The 19,314-nt window shown below is 53.0% G+C and overlaps 2 protein-coding genes across 2 annotated transcripts; both read right to left on the bottom strand.

Annotated features, from left to right (window-relative positions):
* Positions 1–3,940: 3,940 nt before the first annotated feature.
* Positions 3,941–11,715, bottom strand: znf395b (zinc finger protein 395b). The gene is made up of 10 exons (XM_079753621.1): positions 11,508–11,715; positions 10,100–10,233; positions 9,827–9,951; positions 9,126–9,226; positions 7,272–7,492; positions 6,878–6,972; positions 6,307–6,604; positions 5,821–5,901; positions 4,733–4,851; positions 3,941–4,075 (listed from the first exon to the last, which is right to left on the bottom strand). Exons 2-10 carry the CDS (start codon positions 10,214–10,216, stop codon positions 3,964–3,966), a joined length of 1,269 nt encoding a protein of 422 aa, XP_079609747.1. The 5' UTR covers positions 10,217–10,233; positions 11,508–11,715; the 3' UTR covers positions 3,941–3,963.
* A 6,140-nt stretch (positions 11,716–17,855) lies between these two features.
* On the bottom strand, positions 17,856–19,287 carry paqr8 (progestin and adipoQ receptor family member VIII; the record flags this gene model as incomplete). Its single annotated transcript, XM_079753622.1, has 2 exons — positions 19,246–19,287; positions 17,856–18,978 (listed from the first exon to the last, which is right to left on the bottom strand). Exon 2 carries the CDS (start codon positions 18,957–18,959, stop codon positions 17,856–17,858), a length of 1,104 nt encoding a protein of 367 aa, XP_079609748.1. The 5' UTR covers positions 18,960–18,978; positions 19,246–19,287.
* Positions 19,288–19,314: the final 27 nt, after the last annotated feature.

Below are 19,314 nucleotides of genomic sequence, written 5' to 3'. Positions count from 1 at the left end.
CGCGCACCCACGCACAAACAATCACACTCACCAACGCACACACGCACACAAACACAAACGCAGAAACAACTAACTCCTCTGTCCCAACTCACCTGTCCTAACTCACCTGTCCGAACTCCTCTGCCCTCACTCACCTGTCATAACTCACCTGTCCTAACTCCTCTCTCCTAACTCATCTGTCCTAACTCCTCTCTCACCTGTCCTTAATCACCTGTCCTAACTCACCTGTCATAACTCCTCTCTCACCTGTCCTTAATCACCTGTCCTAACTCACCTGTCCTACCCTCTCTCTCCTAACAAACCTGTCCTAACTCACCTGTCCCTGCTGATCTAAGTTGGAGGGATATTGAGAAGGTCGATAGATGGACTGACCAGAGTAGATGGAGGTTGAGCTCCATCTGTGACGTGGTTAAACATCTCCACCAGTCTCCATCTGTGACGTGGTTAAACATCTCCACCAGTCTCCATCTGTGACGTGGTTAAACATCTCCATCAGCCCGTCTGTGACGTGGTTAAACGTCTCCATCAGCCCGTCTGTGACGTGGTTAAAAGTCTCCCACGGCCTGGTCGTGACTGAGGTTCCAGGAATCATTTATTCAACAAAAGAATGAAATTACCCAGCTGTCCGTCAAACGTGACAGGGTAATTAGGTCCATTAGGGCTGTCCGTCATTCAGCACAGAGTTCTGCTCTGGTTCCGCCCCCCGCCCCCAGAACCTTCCCCACCCAGCAGAGGAACATTGGGCAATTTACATTTCATGTCTCATTTGAGTCCAGACTGGCCCCAGAGCTAGAGGCTGGTGGGGGTGTGACTATGGAAATGATCCCACTGATGCAGGGGTCTTGCGATTGGTTGGTTCAGTGAGTCTGGGTTGTGAGTGGTTGGTTCAGTGAGTCTGGCTTGTGATTGGTTGGTTCGGTGAGTCTGACTTGTGATTTTTTGGTTTTGTGAGTCTGGCTTGTGATTAATTGGTTCTGTGAGTCTGGCTTGTGATTGGTTGGTTCAGTAAATCTGAGTTATGACTGGGTGGTTGACCGGCTGTCTCTCCCTTGCTCCGCCCCCAGGTGTGCTACCTGCAGTGCTCGGGTCACCTGACCTCGTCCTTCCTGTGGGAGCTGTGTAGACGCGAGGAGGAGCTCTGGGCGGGGGCGGGGCCGCGTTACTCCGACGACGACATCCGCTACGACGCCCTGCTGCTGGGCTCCACCCAGGAGGAGGAGGAGCAGCTTCTTGAGGGGGCGGAGCTCTCGCTGGAGGGCGGAGTCAGGACGCCGCGCGACGAGGCCGGGGGCGGGGCCGACGTCGGCCTGTCCGTCTCCAAGCGGTTCGGCGGCTTCCTGGGCGGCCGGCAGGGCTACAGGAAGCTGGTGGGCGCGGCGCCCGCCGCTCGCCCGCTGCAGAAGCGCTATGGCGGCTTCATCGGTGTACGCAAGTCGGCGCGCAAGTGGAACAGTCAGAAGCGAGTGAACCAGCTGCTGCGCCAGTACCTGGGGCTCCGGGGCCGCCGGGGGGGGCGCGTTCCCATGGCGACTCCCCGGCGGCCCGGCCCCCGCCTGTGACCCCTGACCCCCGATCTCACGCCGATTAAGACTCCGCCCGGGGGCGTGGCCGTGACGTGAGGACGTTCATCCCGCGGTGTGGAGACGTGCAGTACCCAGGAGTGTCCACTAAACGCTCTCATTCTGTTCAATAATAAATATTAGTGCATCTGGATGTCCTGTGTGTGGCTGTTATGAGCGCGTCTGACCCGCGGGTGAAACTACCTTTCAAGCGTTTTAATTGGTTGAGCTGAGGCCGTTTAATTGGATTCGGTGTTGATTTGCGCCGGAGGTCACGTGGTGCCTCCGCCGCGCCTCGTCGAGTCACTGCAGACGTCATGAAGCCGCAGAGACAGAAGAGTCGTTCGGAATATTCTCCTTATTTCAGTCATGTCTGAGCTTTCCACGAATCCGACACAGATAAAAGATAAAGCCATTAAAGCACAACGTTTGTTTCACTCGGCGCACAATGGCTTCAGTTCATTTAGAGTCTCAAACTGTGGTCGCAGAATCCAATTTTCTGCTTGAAAAACTTCTTTCCAGAGACAAAACCGATAAGAAATATAATGGTAATTTATTAAAAGGACCCTGAAACTCTCGGGAGTGCTTCGACTCTAAGTTTGAATCCGCGGGGGTGGAAGGCGGCGGTTTGAGTCGGAGTCACAAATGAAGAATCCCCATATTCTAATCACCACTTTAATCACTCCTCTAATCACCTGCTATCAGCACAGAGCGTGACACGCGCACGCGCGCACTGCAGCCTTTGAGCGCGTGGCCTTGTGTGTCTATACGGAGGCTGCAGATCTCCCGCGGCCCAACAGCGTCATCTGGTGGCCGTCGGAGGCGCGCGTTAAACTAACGTCCCCTTAACGGCCCCTTAAACAGTGAATCATGTGGACACGGGGTCAGCGTTCATTAGATTACTACCCAATTCATGACGTTTGTATTCAACCTTGGCCGACTAAAAGAGGATGGTGTTCTAACAATCGAAAGTTCTAACAATTCGAAAAATATCCTGTAGAAAGTAAATTTTATTTTATTTCAATCGCCTGGACCGGCATTCTATTTTCTAACAAGGGTGTCGGCCGACGGATGATATGAGTGGTGTTTAGTCTCCGCGTGGACAGAGGTTCGATCCCCTGATTCGTCCTATTGTTTTGTTCGTCCAGATGTGGTGATCATTAATGCACAGATCTGAATGTAAAATATTATAATAAGAAGAATATTAAGAATATTCTCCATATTATAAGCGTGGATTAGCACTAAAAGTGTGTGATGATGAAATCAGCTCAAGTTTACTGTGTGTCTCCAGTGCCGGGATGCGAGCGTGTTTGTGTATGTTTTTGTGTGTGTGATGATGACCTATGTGTGTGTGTGCACACACACATGCCTGTGTGTGTGTGTGTGTGTGTGTGTGCGCGTGTTGACCTGACCTGTGCATGTGCATGTATGCCTGTGTATTACTTTTCCCAACACACACACACACACACACACACACACACACACACACACACACACACACACACACACACACACACACACACACACACACACACACACACACACACACACAGTGAAGATCGTGTATATTTCCTAAGTGGGCCATGTTGAATGTCTTCATATGAGAACTGTATAGAGACAACTGTAATAAACTAGTTTGCTATTTCCCATGTGGGCCGTTCTTCAGAGAGACTCGTCGCCGTGGCGATCATACGCATGGCTTTTTATTGTGTGTGACAATATATATATATTTTTGTACATCTTTTTTTTACGTTTTATTGCCGTTACAAACTGCGCCACCTACAGCTATCGTTAACACTGAAGAACCGCGCTGGGCCGGTCCTGTGAGTGACAAAAACACATCAGGGCCACTGGAAGAAAAACAGGTAGAAAACACGTCTTCATAATTCATACACACTATAGTGACAAGGATCAGAGCGGCGGTGACATCACACATCACATGACAGGTGAGTCTGGAGCTAGCACCAAGGCAGGGGGCAGGGGGCAGGGGTCAGGGGTCGAGAAATAGTAAAAACGGACAAAATTGTAAGTTGAAGGAAAATTCCTCTTCCTCCTTGAAAGGTCAGGATTCAGTCGGCCATCGCTCAGTGTCTCTGGATCCACTTCCTCTCATCCTCTCCCCCTCTTCGACTTTCTCTCTCTCTCCTGCACCCCCTCGCCCTCTCTCTCTCCCTCTCCCTCCCCTCTCTCTCTCTCCCCCCCTTCTCTCTGTCCCTCTCTCTCCCTCCCTCTCTCTCCCCCTCCCTTCCCCCCTCTCTCTCCCCCCTCCCTCCCCCCTCTCTCCCCTCCCTCTCCCCCTCTCTCCCCCCTCACTCCTCCCCCTCTCTCCCCTCTCGCTGCCCTCCCTCTCCCCTCTCTCTCCCCCACCCCCCCTTCCTCCCCCCCGCTCTCCCCCTCCCCCCCTCTAGTCAGGGAACCGTTGACAGGCCTTCTTCCAGCGGCAGGATGTGCACCACTGCTCCTTCCTCTCCACGCCGTAAACCTTGCGACACTTTTTAGCTTCCCCGCGCGCCTTCCTGTCCAAACAGGAAGTAACAGTTAGTGATCACAGCTACAGTCTGTCCTCTATCACAGCTACAGTCTGTCTTTATCACAGCTACAGTCTGTCCTCTATCAAAGCTACAGTCTGTCCTCTATCACAGCTACAGTCTGTCTTTATCAAAGCTACAGTCTGTCCTCTATCACAGTCTGTCCTCTATCACAGCTACAGTCTGTCCTCTATCACAGCTACAGTCTGTCCTCTATCACAGCTACAGTCTGTCCTCTATCACAGCTACAGTCTGTCCTCTATCACAGCTACAGTCTGTCCTCTATCACAGCTACAGTCTGTCCTCTATCACAGCTACAGTTTGTCCTCTATCACAGCCACAGTCTGTCCTCTATCACAGCTACAGTCTGTCCTCTATCACAGCTACAGTCTGTCCTCTATCACAGCTACAGTCTGTCCTCTATCACAGCCACAGTCTGTCCTCTATCACAGCTACAGTCTGTCCTCTATCACAGCTACAGTCTGTCCTCTATCACAGCTACAGTCTGTCCTCTATCACAGCTACAGTCTCAAATATCTGGAGGTTCGATATTAATAAACTTCAATGGAAATCCGGGGCGATCAAATTGTGCCTAAACATAGCCCTAACCCTCTCTAACCTCCTCCATCAGCTCTGAGGTCTCACCTGAAGGAGCAGAGGGAGCGCGAGGGCGATGCAGTGACGGCCGTCAGCCTGCTGGGGGCGCTGTTGTTCTGCAGCCACTGCTCGCCCACGCTGACCGACCGGCACCGCGGCTTCACCATCTGGGGAGGGGGTCGCTGTCAATCAGCATCTTCATCATCATCATCATCATCATCTTCATCATCACCATCATCATCATTATCATCATCATCATAATCTGGAGCACAAGACACCCTGTGCGAGCGGAGGTAAGGAGCTCCGGAATGTCAACACCGGAACCTTTCTGATTACGGAATGCGGGGCCACGTCACGGCAACACTTTGACCTGTCAATCGCTCAGCTAAAGAATCTGGTCTGACAGGAAAGCTCTTTAGATATGGGTCATTGAGGAGCAGCCAGGGGTTAGACACTACAGAGACAGGTCGTTAAGGAGCAGGCAGGGGTTAGACACTACAGAGAAAGGTCGTTAAGGAGCAGGTAGGGGTTAGACAGTACAGAGACAGGTCATTAAGGAGCAGGTAGTGGTCAGACAGTAAGACAGGTCATTAAGGAGCAGGTAGGGGTTAGACAGTACAGAGACAGGTCATTAAGGAGCAGGTAGGGGTTAGACAGTACAGAGACAGGTCATTAAGGAGCAGGTAGGGGTTAGACAGTACAGAGACAGGTCGTTAAGGAGCAGGTAGGGGTTCGACAGTACAGAGACAGGTCGTTAAGGAGCAGGTAGGGGTTAGACAGTACAGAGACAGGTCATTAAGGAGCAGGTAGGAGTTAGACAGTAAGACAGGTCATTAAGGAGCAGGTAGGGGTTAGACAGTACAGAGACAGGTCATTAAGGAGCAGGTAGGGGTTAGACAGTACAGAGACAGGTCGTTAAGGAGCAGGTAGGGGTTAGACAGTACAGAGACAGGTCATTAAGGAGCAGGTAGGAGTTAGACAGTAAGACAGGTCATTAAGGAGCAGGTAGGGGTTAGGGTTCATCTTGCTCTAGGATGAACTCTGACATTGGGGATCCTAACTGTCACCAAGACAGACTGACAGACAGACGCACACACACACACAAGTGGATGGAAAGAACTGACAGACAGACTTACGGTGTTGTTTTTGAGTCCCGTGGGGGTGAGGGTGGGGGGGGCAGGGGTCCATGTCTGGGGGGCCACAGACACCGGACACGCCTGGAGACAAACAGGGGGTTAGCAGTCGCTAACACACACACACACACACACACACACACACACACACACACACACACACACACACACACACACACACACACACCTACCTGGTACACACACACACACACACCCCTACCTGGTACACACACACACACACACCCCTACCTGGTACACACACACACACACACCCCTACCTGGTACACACACACACACACACCCCTACCTGGTACACACACACACACCCCTACCTGGTACACACACACACACCCCTACCTGGTACACACACACACACACACCCCTACCTGGTACACACACACACACACACACACCCCTACCTGGTACACACACACACACACACACACCCCTACCTGGTACACACACACACACACACACACACACCCCTACCTGGTACAGGTGTTCCGAGTGGATCTGCCAGAAGCTGGAGGGGGCGGAGCGACTGAGCGGGCTGGCCCCGCCCACACCTGTCCCACAGGTGGAGTGGGCGCGGGGTCGGAAGGGAGCAGGGGGGAGGTCGGAGGTCGGCGGGGAGCCGCAGAGGGTCCAGGTGGGCTGAGGGGGCGTGGCCTGCGCCGGGGGCGGGGGCGTGGCCTGTGCTGGAGGGGGCGGGGCCTGCAGGTCGGGGGCGTCGTTGGACAGCCGGGTGTAGTAGAAGTCCTCCTCCCGCTGGGTCTCGGCCCCCCCGCTGTGGGGAAGCGTGACGTCAGGAGCGGCTCTGACCCTAACCCTGGTTACCGGCCTGCCGTCACTTCTTACCCAGGGCTAGTTAGCGTTAAGGTTCGAACCAGTACTAGTTAAACTCCCCATACACCCTGGTCGGGGTAAGACTTACCCCAGCAGGTCTGGTTAGGGTGAGTTAGGGTTAGTTAGGGTTACAGGTCGGGTTAGGGTGAGTTAGGGTTAGTTAGGGTTACAGGTCGGGTTAGGGTGAGTTAGGGTTAGTAAGGGTTAAACTCACCCCAGGTGAAGCATCCGGATGTGTCTCTTCATCCCGACCGAAGACGTGAGAACCTTGGCACAGCCAGGCCACAAACACTTATACATCCCCCAGCACTGGGGGAGGGGGGGAGAGAGAGAGGGAAGAAGAGAGGGAGAGAGGGAGAGGGGGAGGAAGAGAGAGAGAGACAGAGAGAGAGAGAGAGAGAGAGAGAGAGAGAGAGAGAGAGAGAGAGAGAGAGAGGGGGGGGGGGGGGGGGAGTGAGAGGGAGAAAGAGATGTCAGCCTTAAGTATACTTCAGCAACCAATAGCGGCCATGAGTCCATTGTGGGTCTCAACATCTGGGTGGGGCCGTATCCTCATGACCCAGAGGCCTCAGCGTTACCGTGACGACGACAACGCAACCAGGACCTACCTTGGCCTTCTTGGCGCTGAGCTCCTCCCCCTGGGTCAGCTCCATGGGCAGCCCTTCGTCCGGGCTGCTGTCCGTCTCGGTGACGGAGGGCGAGGGGGCGGGGCTTACACTGCTGGGGTCCCAGCTCCAGAAGCCGCTGCTGCCGCTGTCCGAGAGCTCCCCCCCGCCCCCGCCGGACCCCCCGCCGCTGCACTCCATGTCAGCTGACCACGACGGCTTGGCTACAACACAGGGAGAGGAGGTCGTCATGACGACGCTACAACACAGGGAGGGGAGGTCGTCATGACGACGCTACAACACAGGGAGAGGAGGACGGCATGATGACGCTACAACAGAGGGAGAGGAGGTCGTCATGACGACGCTACAACACAGGGAGAGGAGGTCGTCATGACGACGCTACAACACAGGGAGAGGAGGTCGTCATGACGACGCTACAACACAGGGAGAGGAGGACGGCATGATGACGCTACAACAGAGGGAGAGGAGGTCGTCATGACGACGCTACAACACAGGGAGAGGAGGTCGTCATGACGACGCTACAACACAGGGAGAGGAGGACGGCATGATGACGCTACAACAGAGGGAGAGGAGGTCGTCATGACGACGCAACAACACAGGGAGAGGAGGTCGTCATGACGACGCTACAACACAGGGAGAGGAGGACGGCATGACGACGCTACAACACAGGGAGAGGAGGTCGTCATGACGACGCTACAACACAGGGAGAGGTCGTCATGACAACACTACAACACAGGGAGGGGTCGTCATGACAATGCTACAAGACTGGGAGAGGAGGTCGTCATGACGACGCTACAACACAGGGAGGGGTCGTCATGACAATGCTACAATACAGGGAGAGGAGGTCGTCATGACGACGATACAACACAGGGAGGGGTCGTCATGATAACGCTACAACACAGGGAGAGGAGGTCGTCATGACAACGCTATAACACAGAGAGAGGAGGTCGTCATGACAGCACTAAAACACAGGGAGAGGATGTTGTCACGGCGACGCTTCAACACAAGGAGGGGTCGTCATGACAACGCTGCAACACAGGGAGAGGAGGTCGTGGTGGCGACAGTCCTTCCTTAGTAATGCTCTTATAAGGACGCATCTCAGTCACAAAGCTTATGCATGATGTATATTATGGTATGGCAGCTGTATGCTCACTAGAGCTCGTGCACTTTCAACAGGAAACAGTGATCAGCCGGTCGCTAAGGAGACGATGTCAACCTGCTCACGGGAGATCACCTCCTCTGAAGGGAACCTCTGTGATACTCCTCTAGGGTTAGGGCGATGGAGGGAGACAGGTGGGAGGTGAGACAGGGAGACAGACCTGGTTCTGGGTGAGGGGGGGAGACAGACAGAGAGACCTGGTTCTGGGTGTGGGGGTGAGACAGACAGACAGACCTGGTTCTGGGTGTGGGGGTGAGACAGACCGACAGACCTGGTTCTGGGTGTAGGGGGAGACAGAAAGACAGACCTGGTTCTGGGTGTGGGGGTGAGACAGACAGACAGACCTGGTTCTGGGTGTGGGGGTGAGACAGACCGACAGACCTGGTTCTGGGTGTAGGGGGGAGACAGACAGACAGACCTGGTTCTGGGTGTGGGGGTGAGACAGACCGACAGACCTGGTTCTGGGTGTAGGGGGGAGACAGAAAGACAGACCTGGTTCTGGGTGTGGGGGGGAGACAGACAGACAGACCTGGTTCTGGGTGTGGGGGTGAGACAGACAGACAGACCTGGTTCTGGGTGGGGGGGGGAGACAGACAGACAGACCTGGTTCTGGGTGGGGGGGTGAAACAGACAGACAGACCTGGTTCTGGGTGGGGGGGGGAGACAGACAGACAGACCTGGTTCTGGGTGGGGGGGTTTCTGGAGGACGGAGGACAGGCTGGTCAGCACCATGGCCGCCATGATCTCATCCATCTCCACCGACTCTGGACTGCACCACCTGCACCAGCGGGGTGTTAGACACTTTATACACACACACACACACACACACACACACACACACAGGGTGCACTTTATACACACACACACACACACACACACACACACACGCACTACAGGGTGCACTTTATACACACACACACACACACACACACACACACACAGGGTGCACTTTATACACACACACACACACACACACACACACACACACGCACTACAGGGTGCACTTTATACACACACACACACACACACACACACACACACACAGGGTGCACTTTATACACACACACACACACACACACACACACACACACACACACGCACTACAGGGTGCACTTTACACACACACACACACTACAGGGTGCACTTTATACACACAAACACACACACACACACACACACACACTACAGGGTGCACTTTACACACACACACACACACTACAGGGTGCACTTTATACACACACACACACACAAACACACACTGCAGGGTGCACTTCATACACACACACACACACACACACACACATACTACAGGGTGCACTTTATACACACACACACACACACACACACACACATTACAGAGTGTACTTCATACACACACCTGTGTGGAGCCTCCATATTGACTGACGTGTTGCCCAGGGGCATCATGGGAGCTGTAGTTTGTGGAAGAAGAGGTGCGGGTTCCAGCACTGAGAGGGTCCCCCTGACGCAACCACGCATGTACACCTAGACACACACACACACACACACACACACACACACACACACACACACACACACACACACACACACCATGTTCTATGTCGAGCAGAGGAACTGTGGCAGAAACCATTCAGGATAAATGAAGAACACGGCGGACATCTTGTCTTCTCACCATCTGTGGCCCCAGGGGCTCGTAGGTCGTAGGACCCGGGCAGGCTGGCTTCCTGTCCACCCCCGTCCCCACTTCCTGTCCGTCCCCCTGTCCGTCCCCTGGTCCGTTAGCCGCCATGATGTCCTCCTCTTCACCTGACCCCAGGAGGAGAGCGATGAGTGACATCACAAAGGGGGAGGGTGCCACCCAGACACCCCGCCCCGCTGGACTTGACCCACTGGTAGGCTGGTCTGTCTGTCAATCAAACATCGGTGGGCTGCATGTGGCTCAGGAGGGAGAGCGCGTTGGCAGGTAACCAGGACGTTGCTGTGGTTGAGTGAGGCGTCCCTGAGCAACCCTGACTGCTCCCGGTGAGCTGGCTGGCGCCTTGCCAGCCAGCCAGGTGAGCTGGCTGGCGCCCGCACACCGCCGTCGGTGTGTGAACGGGTGAATGTGAGGCAGTATTGTAAAGCGCTTTAAAAAAATCGCTGGATAACTGCAGCCTATCTGGGTGGGCACTCCCGCGTTTGATTTCACAATAGTATTATAGTATTATAACATGGGACTAACCAATGTATAACCAAGTTCTATACGCCTGTGGGCCTATGCAAATGTGTATAACATGACATATTAGACTTGAGGGGGGTGTGTTGAATGGGACACTGGGTGAGGAGTGTGTCCGCTAGGAGCCCCGAGGGAAACGGATTTATTATCCTCCGGTGGAGGATGCGATGAGGTGGAGCCGTAAGACCGCGGGACTGCACCGAATCCACCCAAACATCACGTCGACGCGAGCTCAAGAATAGCAAACGGGGTGTTCACGGCTTTGAAGACGTTATCCGACGTTGTATTCGGGTTCTGGCCTCAAATGCTCCGAAGAGAAGAGAGGAGGGCCATTTCTAACCCGCTCCTCTCAGCCAATCACCGCGGAGCACCGGTAGTAAACAAGTGACATAGTGTTGACCAGGAGGCTCCTCTGATTGGTCAGGGGCGGATTTCTTAGACACACACCCCCCTCTGACAACGTGTTCTGACACGAGTCTGACCGGGCTGTCGAGATATGAGCCGAATATAACCGAGTCGGTCACAACACACGCACACAACCCACGCACGCACGCACACACACACACACACACACACACACACACACACACACACACACACACACACACACACACACACACACAGGCACACCAAAACGCACACGACCCCCCCCCCCACCTCGACATGTTTACTTGACGTCTCAGGACGTCGCTGCAGTATAAACTACTAATCCCGTCGTGTTTACTAAATCAACACCCGGCGAACGCGCGGGGATACGGTCGACGTCACACACGCGCGCGCGCACAACAAAAACACAAAACAACACATCACGCACCACAACAAGCGTCACTCCCGTAACGCGCGTCGTGCGACCGGCGGTAGATACCTGCTGCGCGTCCCGTCCGCGGAGCTCCTCCGGCGGGCTGCTGTGGGGTCCCGCGGCCGGCCGGCTCCTGTCCGGGAGAGAAGGGGGTTGGGTCGGCCGGCTCCTCCGCTCCTCCGACTGAGCTCACAGCCGACCAATGGCGTGGCTCACAGCTGGACCAGCCGGCCACGCGCACGGCCCGTCCCCGCAGGATGATGTAGGTGAGGGGTTACACGTGACGCGCATGCTCACCAAACTAGAAATATGAGTGACGGCGCTGTGGTGGAGAATGTGATGAATTCGTGCGTCGACATGAATCTCTACATCTGTTCTATTAATATATCTCTGTATACTATGGCGTCGTGTAATCAATCATCTGTTTGCATGCGGGAGAGAGAGAGAGGGGTTGTCTTCCAGTGTCACTCTGCCCTCATCAGTAAAAGCTTTCCTCCAGATCCCCACAGAACACACGGAGGAGACGAGTCAGTGTGCTGATGTAGTTTATTGGTTCAGGTTATTCTTTATGACGCATAAAGTGGTTCGAGCGATCATTCAAGGAAGCAAAATCAGTTCTCCACGACTGGGAGCAAAACAATGAACACATACAATACAATATAACTATAAAAGTATCCTCCCAGACCAGAACCAACCCTGACTGAACTCTGACCCTCACCGTCGTCATGACGACCGGTCACATCTGTCTGCACGAGAGAAAAGAGAACATCACAGAGGGAAGGGATGAAGAGCTGTAGGAACAGTCTGATAAATAACACAGCAGACCGCTGAGAGGGTCTGGAGGGAGATAGGGAGGGTGGAGGTGGTGGAGGAGGAGGTGGAGGTTTACCACGGGGCGAGAGAGGTGGAGGAGGAGGTGGAGGTTTACCACGGGGCGAGAGGTGGAGGACGTGTGTCATCACGGGGCGAGAGAGGTGGAGGAGCAGGAGGGTGGAGGAGGAGGTTTGTCATCACGGGGAGAGAGGTGGAGGAGCAGGAGGGTGGAGGAGGAGGTTTGTCATCACGGGGAGAGAGGTGGAGGAGGTGGAGGTTTACCACGGGGCGAGAGAGGTGGAGGAGGAGGAGGTGGGTCATCACAAGGAGAGAGAAGTGGAGTAGGGTGGAGGAGGAGGGGTGTCATCACCAGGAGAGAGGCGTCTTCCTCCCTCTACATTCACCATCTCACAAGTTAGGGTTGGATTAGAATCCACCCTAACCTTTAGGGTAACAGGTGGGGAAGGGATGAGGGTGGTGTTATTAGGGTTAAGGGTGGTGTAAGGGATGTGGGGGCCTCTTGTTGAGTCCAGGGAGAGACTTGAGGAGAGTGCATTGTGGGAGATATAGTTTGTCTAGGCTGTGATGTGAGTGGTGGGTGTGTGTGTGTGGGGGGGCAGAGCGTCTAGTTGGGCGTGGTCGTGGGCCCCTCCAGGGAGCTCTTCGGCATGTCGCCATGGTTACGCCAGGGGGTGTAGGCCTGGTTATCTGAGGACCAGAGGTGGGGTCAAAAACCGGGGCTGGTTGTCATGGGGACACATGTGGTCAGGTTGTCATGGAGACAGGTGTGCTCTGTGTTTCAGGTGAACTCACCGGCCTTGGTCCCGCTGTCCTGGTCCGGGGCGACTTGCTGCTCAGCCGGGGGGGGAGGGAACACAACGTTAGATAACAATGCTCTACAATACTATATACAATACTAATGCTACTAGATAGAGAAGATTCTACTATATAGTTAACGCTGCTCTACAATACTATATACAATACTAATGCTACTAGATAGAGAAGATTCTACTATATAGTTAACGCTGCTCTACAATACTATATACAATACTAATGCTACTAGATAGAGAAGATTCTACTATATAGTTAACGCTGCTCTACAATACTATATACAATACTAATGCTACTAGATATAGGTGATTCTACTATATAGATAACAATGCTCTACAATACTATATACAATACTAATGCTAGTAGATAGAGATGATTCAATGAATTCTGCTCTATGTCTATATCGATATCATGTCACTAGGTACTGCTACATGCTCCTCTGAGCGCCAGTCAGAGGGGAGGGCGTCCGTACCCCCTGGTTGACGTCGTACGCGTTCCCCGGGTTCCTGTGGTGGAGAAAACATGTTAGCATGATGTTAGCAGCAGCACGTTACTAGCAGCCTATGTTAGCATGATGGTAGCATGATGTTAGCATATAAGAGAAAACAGGGTCTGCACACTGTTTAAATGCTCCAGAAGTAGATTTATTTGCAAACAGGTAACGTTTAAATCACTAGGGATCTTCATCAGGTATCTATAGGCACCAGCACGATGTTAGCACACATGATGGTTTGAGCCTCTCTCTCTCTCTCTCTCTCTCTCTCTCTCTCTCTCTCTGTCTGTCTGTCTGTCTGTCTGTCTGTCTGTATATATATATCTATATTATTGGCATCAAAAATAACTTTGCCAATGCAGTTAAAAGGACAAATAAAGAGTATGAGAAAAAAAAAAAACACAGAAAAAGTTTAAACACAGAGTGAGAGATCTTTTGTCAGTACAAGAAGGCCCTCAAAATGAGATAATCTCTCTCTCTCTCTCTCTCTCTCTCTCTCTCTCTCTCTCTCACTCGCTGTCAGTCAGTCAGTGAGTCAGTCTGTCTGTCTGTCTGTCCAGATAACCTCCTCTTTCACCAGGCTGTGTATGTGAGGTAAGGTATGTTTGTTTGGTATGACTGGGCGTTGGCTGTTACACACACATATGTCTGTGTGTGTTTATATGTATGTGTGTGTGTGTGTGTGTGTGTGTGTGTTTGTTCGAGGTCATGAGTGGTTCTACCCATATTGATTCTAAGCGTCCTTTTGAGCGGAAGAAGAAAAATCGTAATTCATCAACCAGCCTTTTTAAACACGGACAACTCCCATCGTCACGACAACGCCCAGCTGGTCCGACTAGTCCTCTCTCTCTCTCTCTCTCTCTCTCTCTCTCTCTCTCCCCCCCTCCAGGACCAATACTGTGAGTCAAACCCGAGCCCTGCTCAACTATTCAGGACCGGATCGAATAGCGAGTTACGACAAACATGCTGCTAATCACACATGACATCACAGATAGCCAACAAACACAAGGAAACAAGTCGCTACGCATTGTTAAACGCATCACACCCTAACATGTGATTGAATCACATGGTAACACACTGTAACATGTGAAGACATCACCGTATTTGTCTGGCTGTGGTGTTCACCGACTGTTGACTGACCACACTGACTGACTCAATCAAACAGTTCTGACCGGTGTTAGCATGGCTCTCAGAGGACCGATCTGGGTCAACCCACGCTAACCCTCTCCTGGCTCCACTAAACCATCCATTACCAACCCGTGCAACCGCAACGACATACTGCTCAACACAGGACTCTCCCTGCCTGACACACAGGGGGTCCAGAACGACAGCGCTGGACTGATGCTGTGCTGGTGGCCGGTGGCTGACACTGAACACCCAGAATCAGTACAGGGGGAGAACCAGACCGACGAGGGTCAAAGGGGGGTCTGGAGGTTCTAGTGGTACACTACCCCTCTCTCTCTCTCTCTCTCTCTCTCTCTCAATCTCTCTCTGTGGCCCCCCAGGAGAGACGCCGGAGTTTCAGCCCCCAGACCAGTGGGTGGGTGTGTGACCAGTAGGTGACCAGTAGGTTTGTGTGAGACCAGTAGGTGGTGGGGGGGGGGTCTCACCGGCGACACCTCATGCACAGGGTGAGGAGGGTGATGCTGAGCGTGAGGAAGACCAGGGTGGAGAGGAGGGTGAGGGCCGGGGACGAAGACCAGACTGCAGAGCTCAGCTCTCCCACTAGATTGACTGGTGCCATACTGGGAGGGGGACCACCAAACCATTAAGAACATCACCTCTCCACTCAGACCCCAGAGATAATGAGAGGCTTTAGAACTACAATAACACTCACGTTAAGAACTACAACACTAACATGTACAACTACAATCCAACACTAACATGTAGAGCTAAAACAGTAACATGTGGAGCTACAATCCAACATTAACATGTACAACCACAACAGTAACATGTAGAACTACATAAGTCAGTATAGAACTACAACACTAACATGTATAACTACAACAGTAACATGTAGAGCTACAACACTTACTTATAGAACTACAACATTAACATGTAGAACTACATCAGTTACATGTAGAGCTACAACACTAACACATAGAACTACAACAGTAACATGTAGAACTACAATCCAACATTAACATGTAAAACTACAACGCTAACTTTTAGAAGTACAACACTAACATGTAGAACTACAACAGAACAACTTACATGTTTGATATAATATCTCACTTTAAAACAAGAACACAACGTTTTTTTTGAATGAGGTAAACAACAACATGTGGTTCACATGATATAACTGGTCTATGGTTATTAACTTCCTAAGGTTATCAACTGATGAGCATAACCGACAAAAGCCCTTTTATAATCTCGAGTCCTGCAACTAGTCACTGATTGTGAATTTCAGAAAAGAATAATACACACAGAAAATGTGAAGTCTGATTTTAGTTGTTAAATAATAATAACTAATGCCTTACCTGATGTCGGCTGTGTGCCTGCTGGGAGGAAGTGCTCTGAATGGCTTCACTCACACACCTTCTCAGAGTATCATCCAAAACTGGGAAGAGGGGAGGGAGGGACAGAGGATGTGTGCGTGTGAATGTGTGTGTGTGTGTGAGCGTGTGGGGGTGTATGTGTGCGTGAGAGAGAGATAAAGAGCGAGGGCATGTGTGTGTGTTTGTGTTTATGCGTGTGTCTCTGTGTGTGTGTGTGTGTGTGTGTGTGTGTGTGTGTGTGTGCGTGTGTCTCTCTCTGTGTGTGTGTGTGTGTGTGTGTGTGTGTGTGTGTGTGTGTGCGCGTGTGTGTGTGCGCGTGTGTGGTTGAGACAGATCAGGGCTGGGTTGTCTGAGTGGAAGGTGGGTCCTTCTACCTATTGTCTCTTTGGCCAAGTCAACCAAGGAGCTCTTTGATGAATGCCATGTCTGTGACCAGGAGGAATGTAGGAAGGCATGTTTTATACCTTACTGGTACTATAGCATTCTGCAGAAGCAAGCACTGCAGAATGTGTTGCTGCCAGCTACTCAACAGCGCCCCCTAGCACCAATAGGCTCGGACACGGTCAAAATATTCATTCTTTTGTAGCATGAAGTTCCTTGTAATTTCTACTACTATGATGCTATTCTTCAACTATTATTATACTACTATACTACTACTACCAGTAGTACTACTATACTTCTCCTACTAGTACTCATACTACTGCTACTAAACTACTATACTACTACTACTACTATACAAATATACTACTATTACTACTATAGTGCTGCTACTACTATTCTACTAAAGCTGCAACAGCTACTACTACTTTACTTCTACCACTAATAATACTAATACTACTTCTTATATACTACTGCTACTATAATACTACTACTACTACTGCTACTAACACCACTAATACTACTTCTACTCTGATAGTAGTAGTATATGATTCACGATATGTGTCCCCAAGAAAAAATATCCCAGTAATGAGGAGGTAACAATTAAATGCATAATTTAACAATTAAATATATTGTATTAGTATTTTATAATTATTCCATACACCCTGTGTACCATTTGCGTTTGAGAAATAAAGTTATTCTTTTATATCTGGTAAATTGTTTCTGTAAAAGTATTAACAGAGATATCAGACAGACTGTCAGTTGGTTTCTACCCGACTGCATATTTCACCTCCCATTGTTAAAGAAACCGTTAGTGAGTCATTGTTAATAGTTGTTGATTTAATAAACCAAAGAGCTGATAGCCAACCAATGACCTTCGCTATTCTCAGGTCATGCTGTGGTCTGCTTCTGATTGGCTCCCGGCGGAAAGCTTTAGGCTAGCTGTGTTTGATACGTTAGCTGTGGTGTCCTGATGTTAAGCTAGCTTTATTGTATAACTCTTTTACTAAGTGATGCAAATACACAGACAAATATTAATATTTATGTCTTTAATGTGGCAAGCTCATCAAGTCACCTTACTGGTATGCAGGGGCGTACCTCCCCTGTCCTCAAAAACATATGCTCGCAAAGAAACGTGTAGCCTCACATTTAGCATCAACTTGACAGACAGCACACACCAACACATTGAGTCCTCTCCAGAATGCATCGCGGGTCAGGCCTGCGTCCCGGAGCTGTCCGGCTGCAGGCCGGCCTGTGGGACCAGGGGGGGAGGGGGGCACGGTCAGACCGGCCTGTGGGACCAGGGGGGAGGGGGGGCACGGTCCCAACACAAACAGAACACTTTACCATTTACCTGAGCTACCCTTAATGGGACGGAATGGAACACAACCGCAAACGGAACTAATCTCGGGTAACGTCAGCTAAGCTAAGCTCACCTAGCCTGCCCCCCCCCCCCCCCCCCCCCCCCCCGCTCTCCGCCAGCAGCTGTCTGTGTTTGTGGCGCCCGGCGAGCAGCGCGGTGAGCAGGCAGCAGCCCGCCACCAGGGGGAGCAGGAGGCAGGCCCACAGCACCTCCTCTTCCCCGAAGGCCCCCGGCCCCGGCCCCGCCCCCTGGCGCCGGGCGTCGCCCAGCAGCGCCTCCAGCTGGGTGACGCTGCACAGCGCCAGCAGCATGTGGAACACCTGGTGGCCCTGGCCCAGGAAGTCACAGCGGCCCGGCAGGAAGCGCTCCGGCACGGGGCAGGAGAAGAAGAGGACGGACAGCAGGAAGAGCACCATGTGGGCGGCGTGGAGGCGGAGCCCGGGCCCCCAGGGGCCGGCGGCGCTGAGCCGGTGCAGCAGGGGGCTGCAGACCAGCAGGTAGGCCAGGCCGGCGGGGATCAGGGTGCAGACGCGGCGGGCAGGGGGGTACGGCCGCCGCCAGTAGGACTTGGCGAAGCAGCAGGCGGCGCAGGACAGCCAGGCCAGCAGGGCGGCGCCGGGCAGGAAGGCCGGCCCGGGAGGCCCCGCCCTCCACGCCGCCTCGGAGCCGTAGAAGTAGTGTCCCAGCGCGCTGCCGTACTGGTACACGGCCACGCCCACGTAGTCCAGGAAGAACAGGCAGTAGTGGGCCAGCTCGGAGCGGGACTGCAGCAGGTGGGCGGCCACACTGCAGCACAGGTAGCAGAGGGCCGAGCCCACGAAGAGCGCCAGGGGCTGCTCCGGCAGGCCCGGGGCCCCCGGGGGCCAGGGCGATAAGGGGGGCTCGGCCCCCCAGCGGAGCAGCAGCGCGCCGGCGGCCAGCAGGTGGGTCCAGACGTTGACGGACTCGTTGTGGCGCTGGAAGAGGCTGAGGACGTAGCAGCTCCAGGCCTGGCCCACCGGGCGGTACCCCGACAGGATGTAGGGCTCCCGGAACAGGATGGGCACCTGGGAGGCGGGCACTGGGGGGCGGGGGCGGGACCTGCACCGCTCGGCGTCCGACAGGAAGTCGGTGAAGCGCTGCCTCGCCCCGGAGACCGCCATGGAGGGAGAAGGTTGGGGGCTGACGGGGGGAACGGCAGACGACGTCGAGGAGACAGAGAAGACACACAACTTAATGAGCAATACTGGAGGTACAGTCCTGAACTGGAGGTACAGTCCTGTACTGGGGGTACAGTCCTGTACTGGGGGTACAGTCCTGTACTGGGGGTACAGTCCCTTAGTGTAGGCAGTACTGCCTACAGTAAGGGACTGTACCTCCAGTGAAGCGCTGCCTACTGTACTTCACTGATCCTACCTGATCACAAGAACAACAAACACGTCTTCTTACCGTCGGCAGCAGAGGAGAAGTTGTGAGCTGAGGAGTGGAGGAGCACAGGTGAAGAGCAGAGGAGGAGGA

The sequence above is a fragment of the Pollachius pollachius genome, assembly GCF_949987615.1.
Source record: "Pollachius pollachius genome assembly, chromosome: 16".
In the NCBI taxonomy this organism is placed as follows: Eukaryota; Metazoa; Chordata; class Actinopteri; order Gadiformes; family Gadidae; genus Pollachius; species Pollachius pollachius.
Note: the sequence above shows the minus strand (reverse complement) of the source record. Positions and strands in the feature narration are given on the sequence as shown.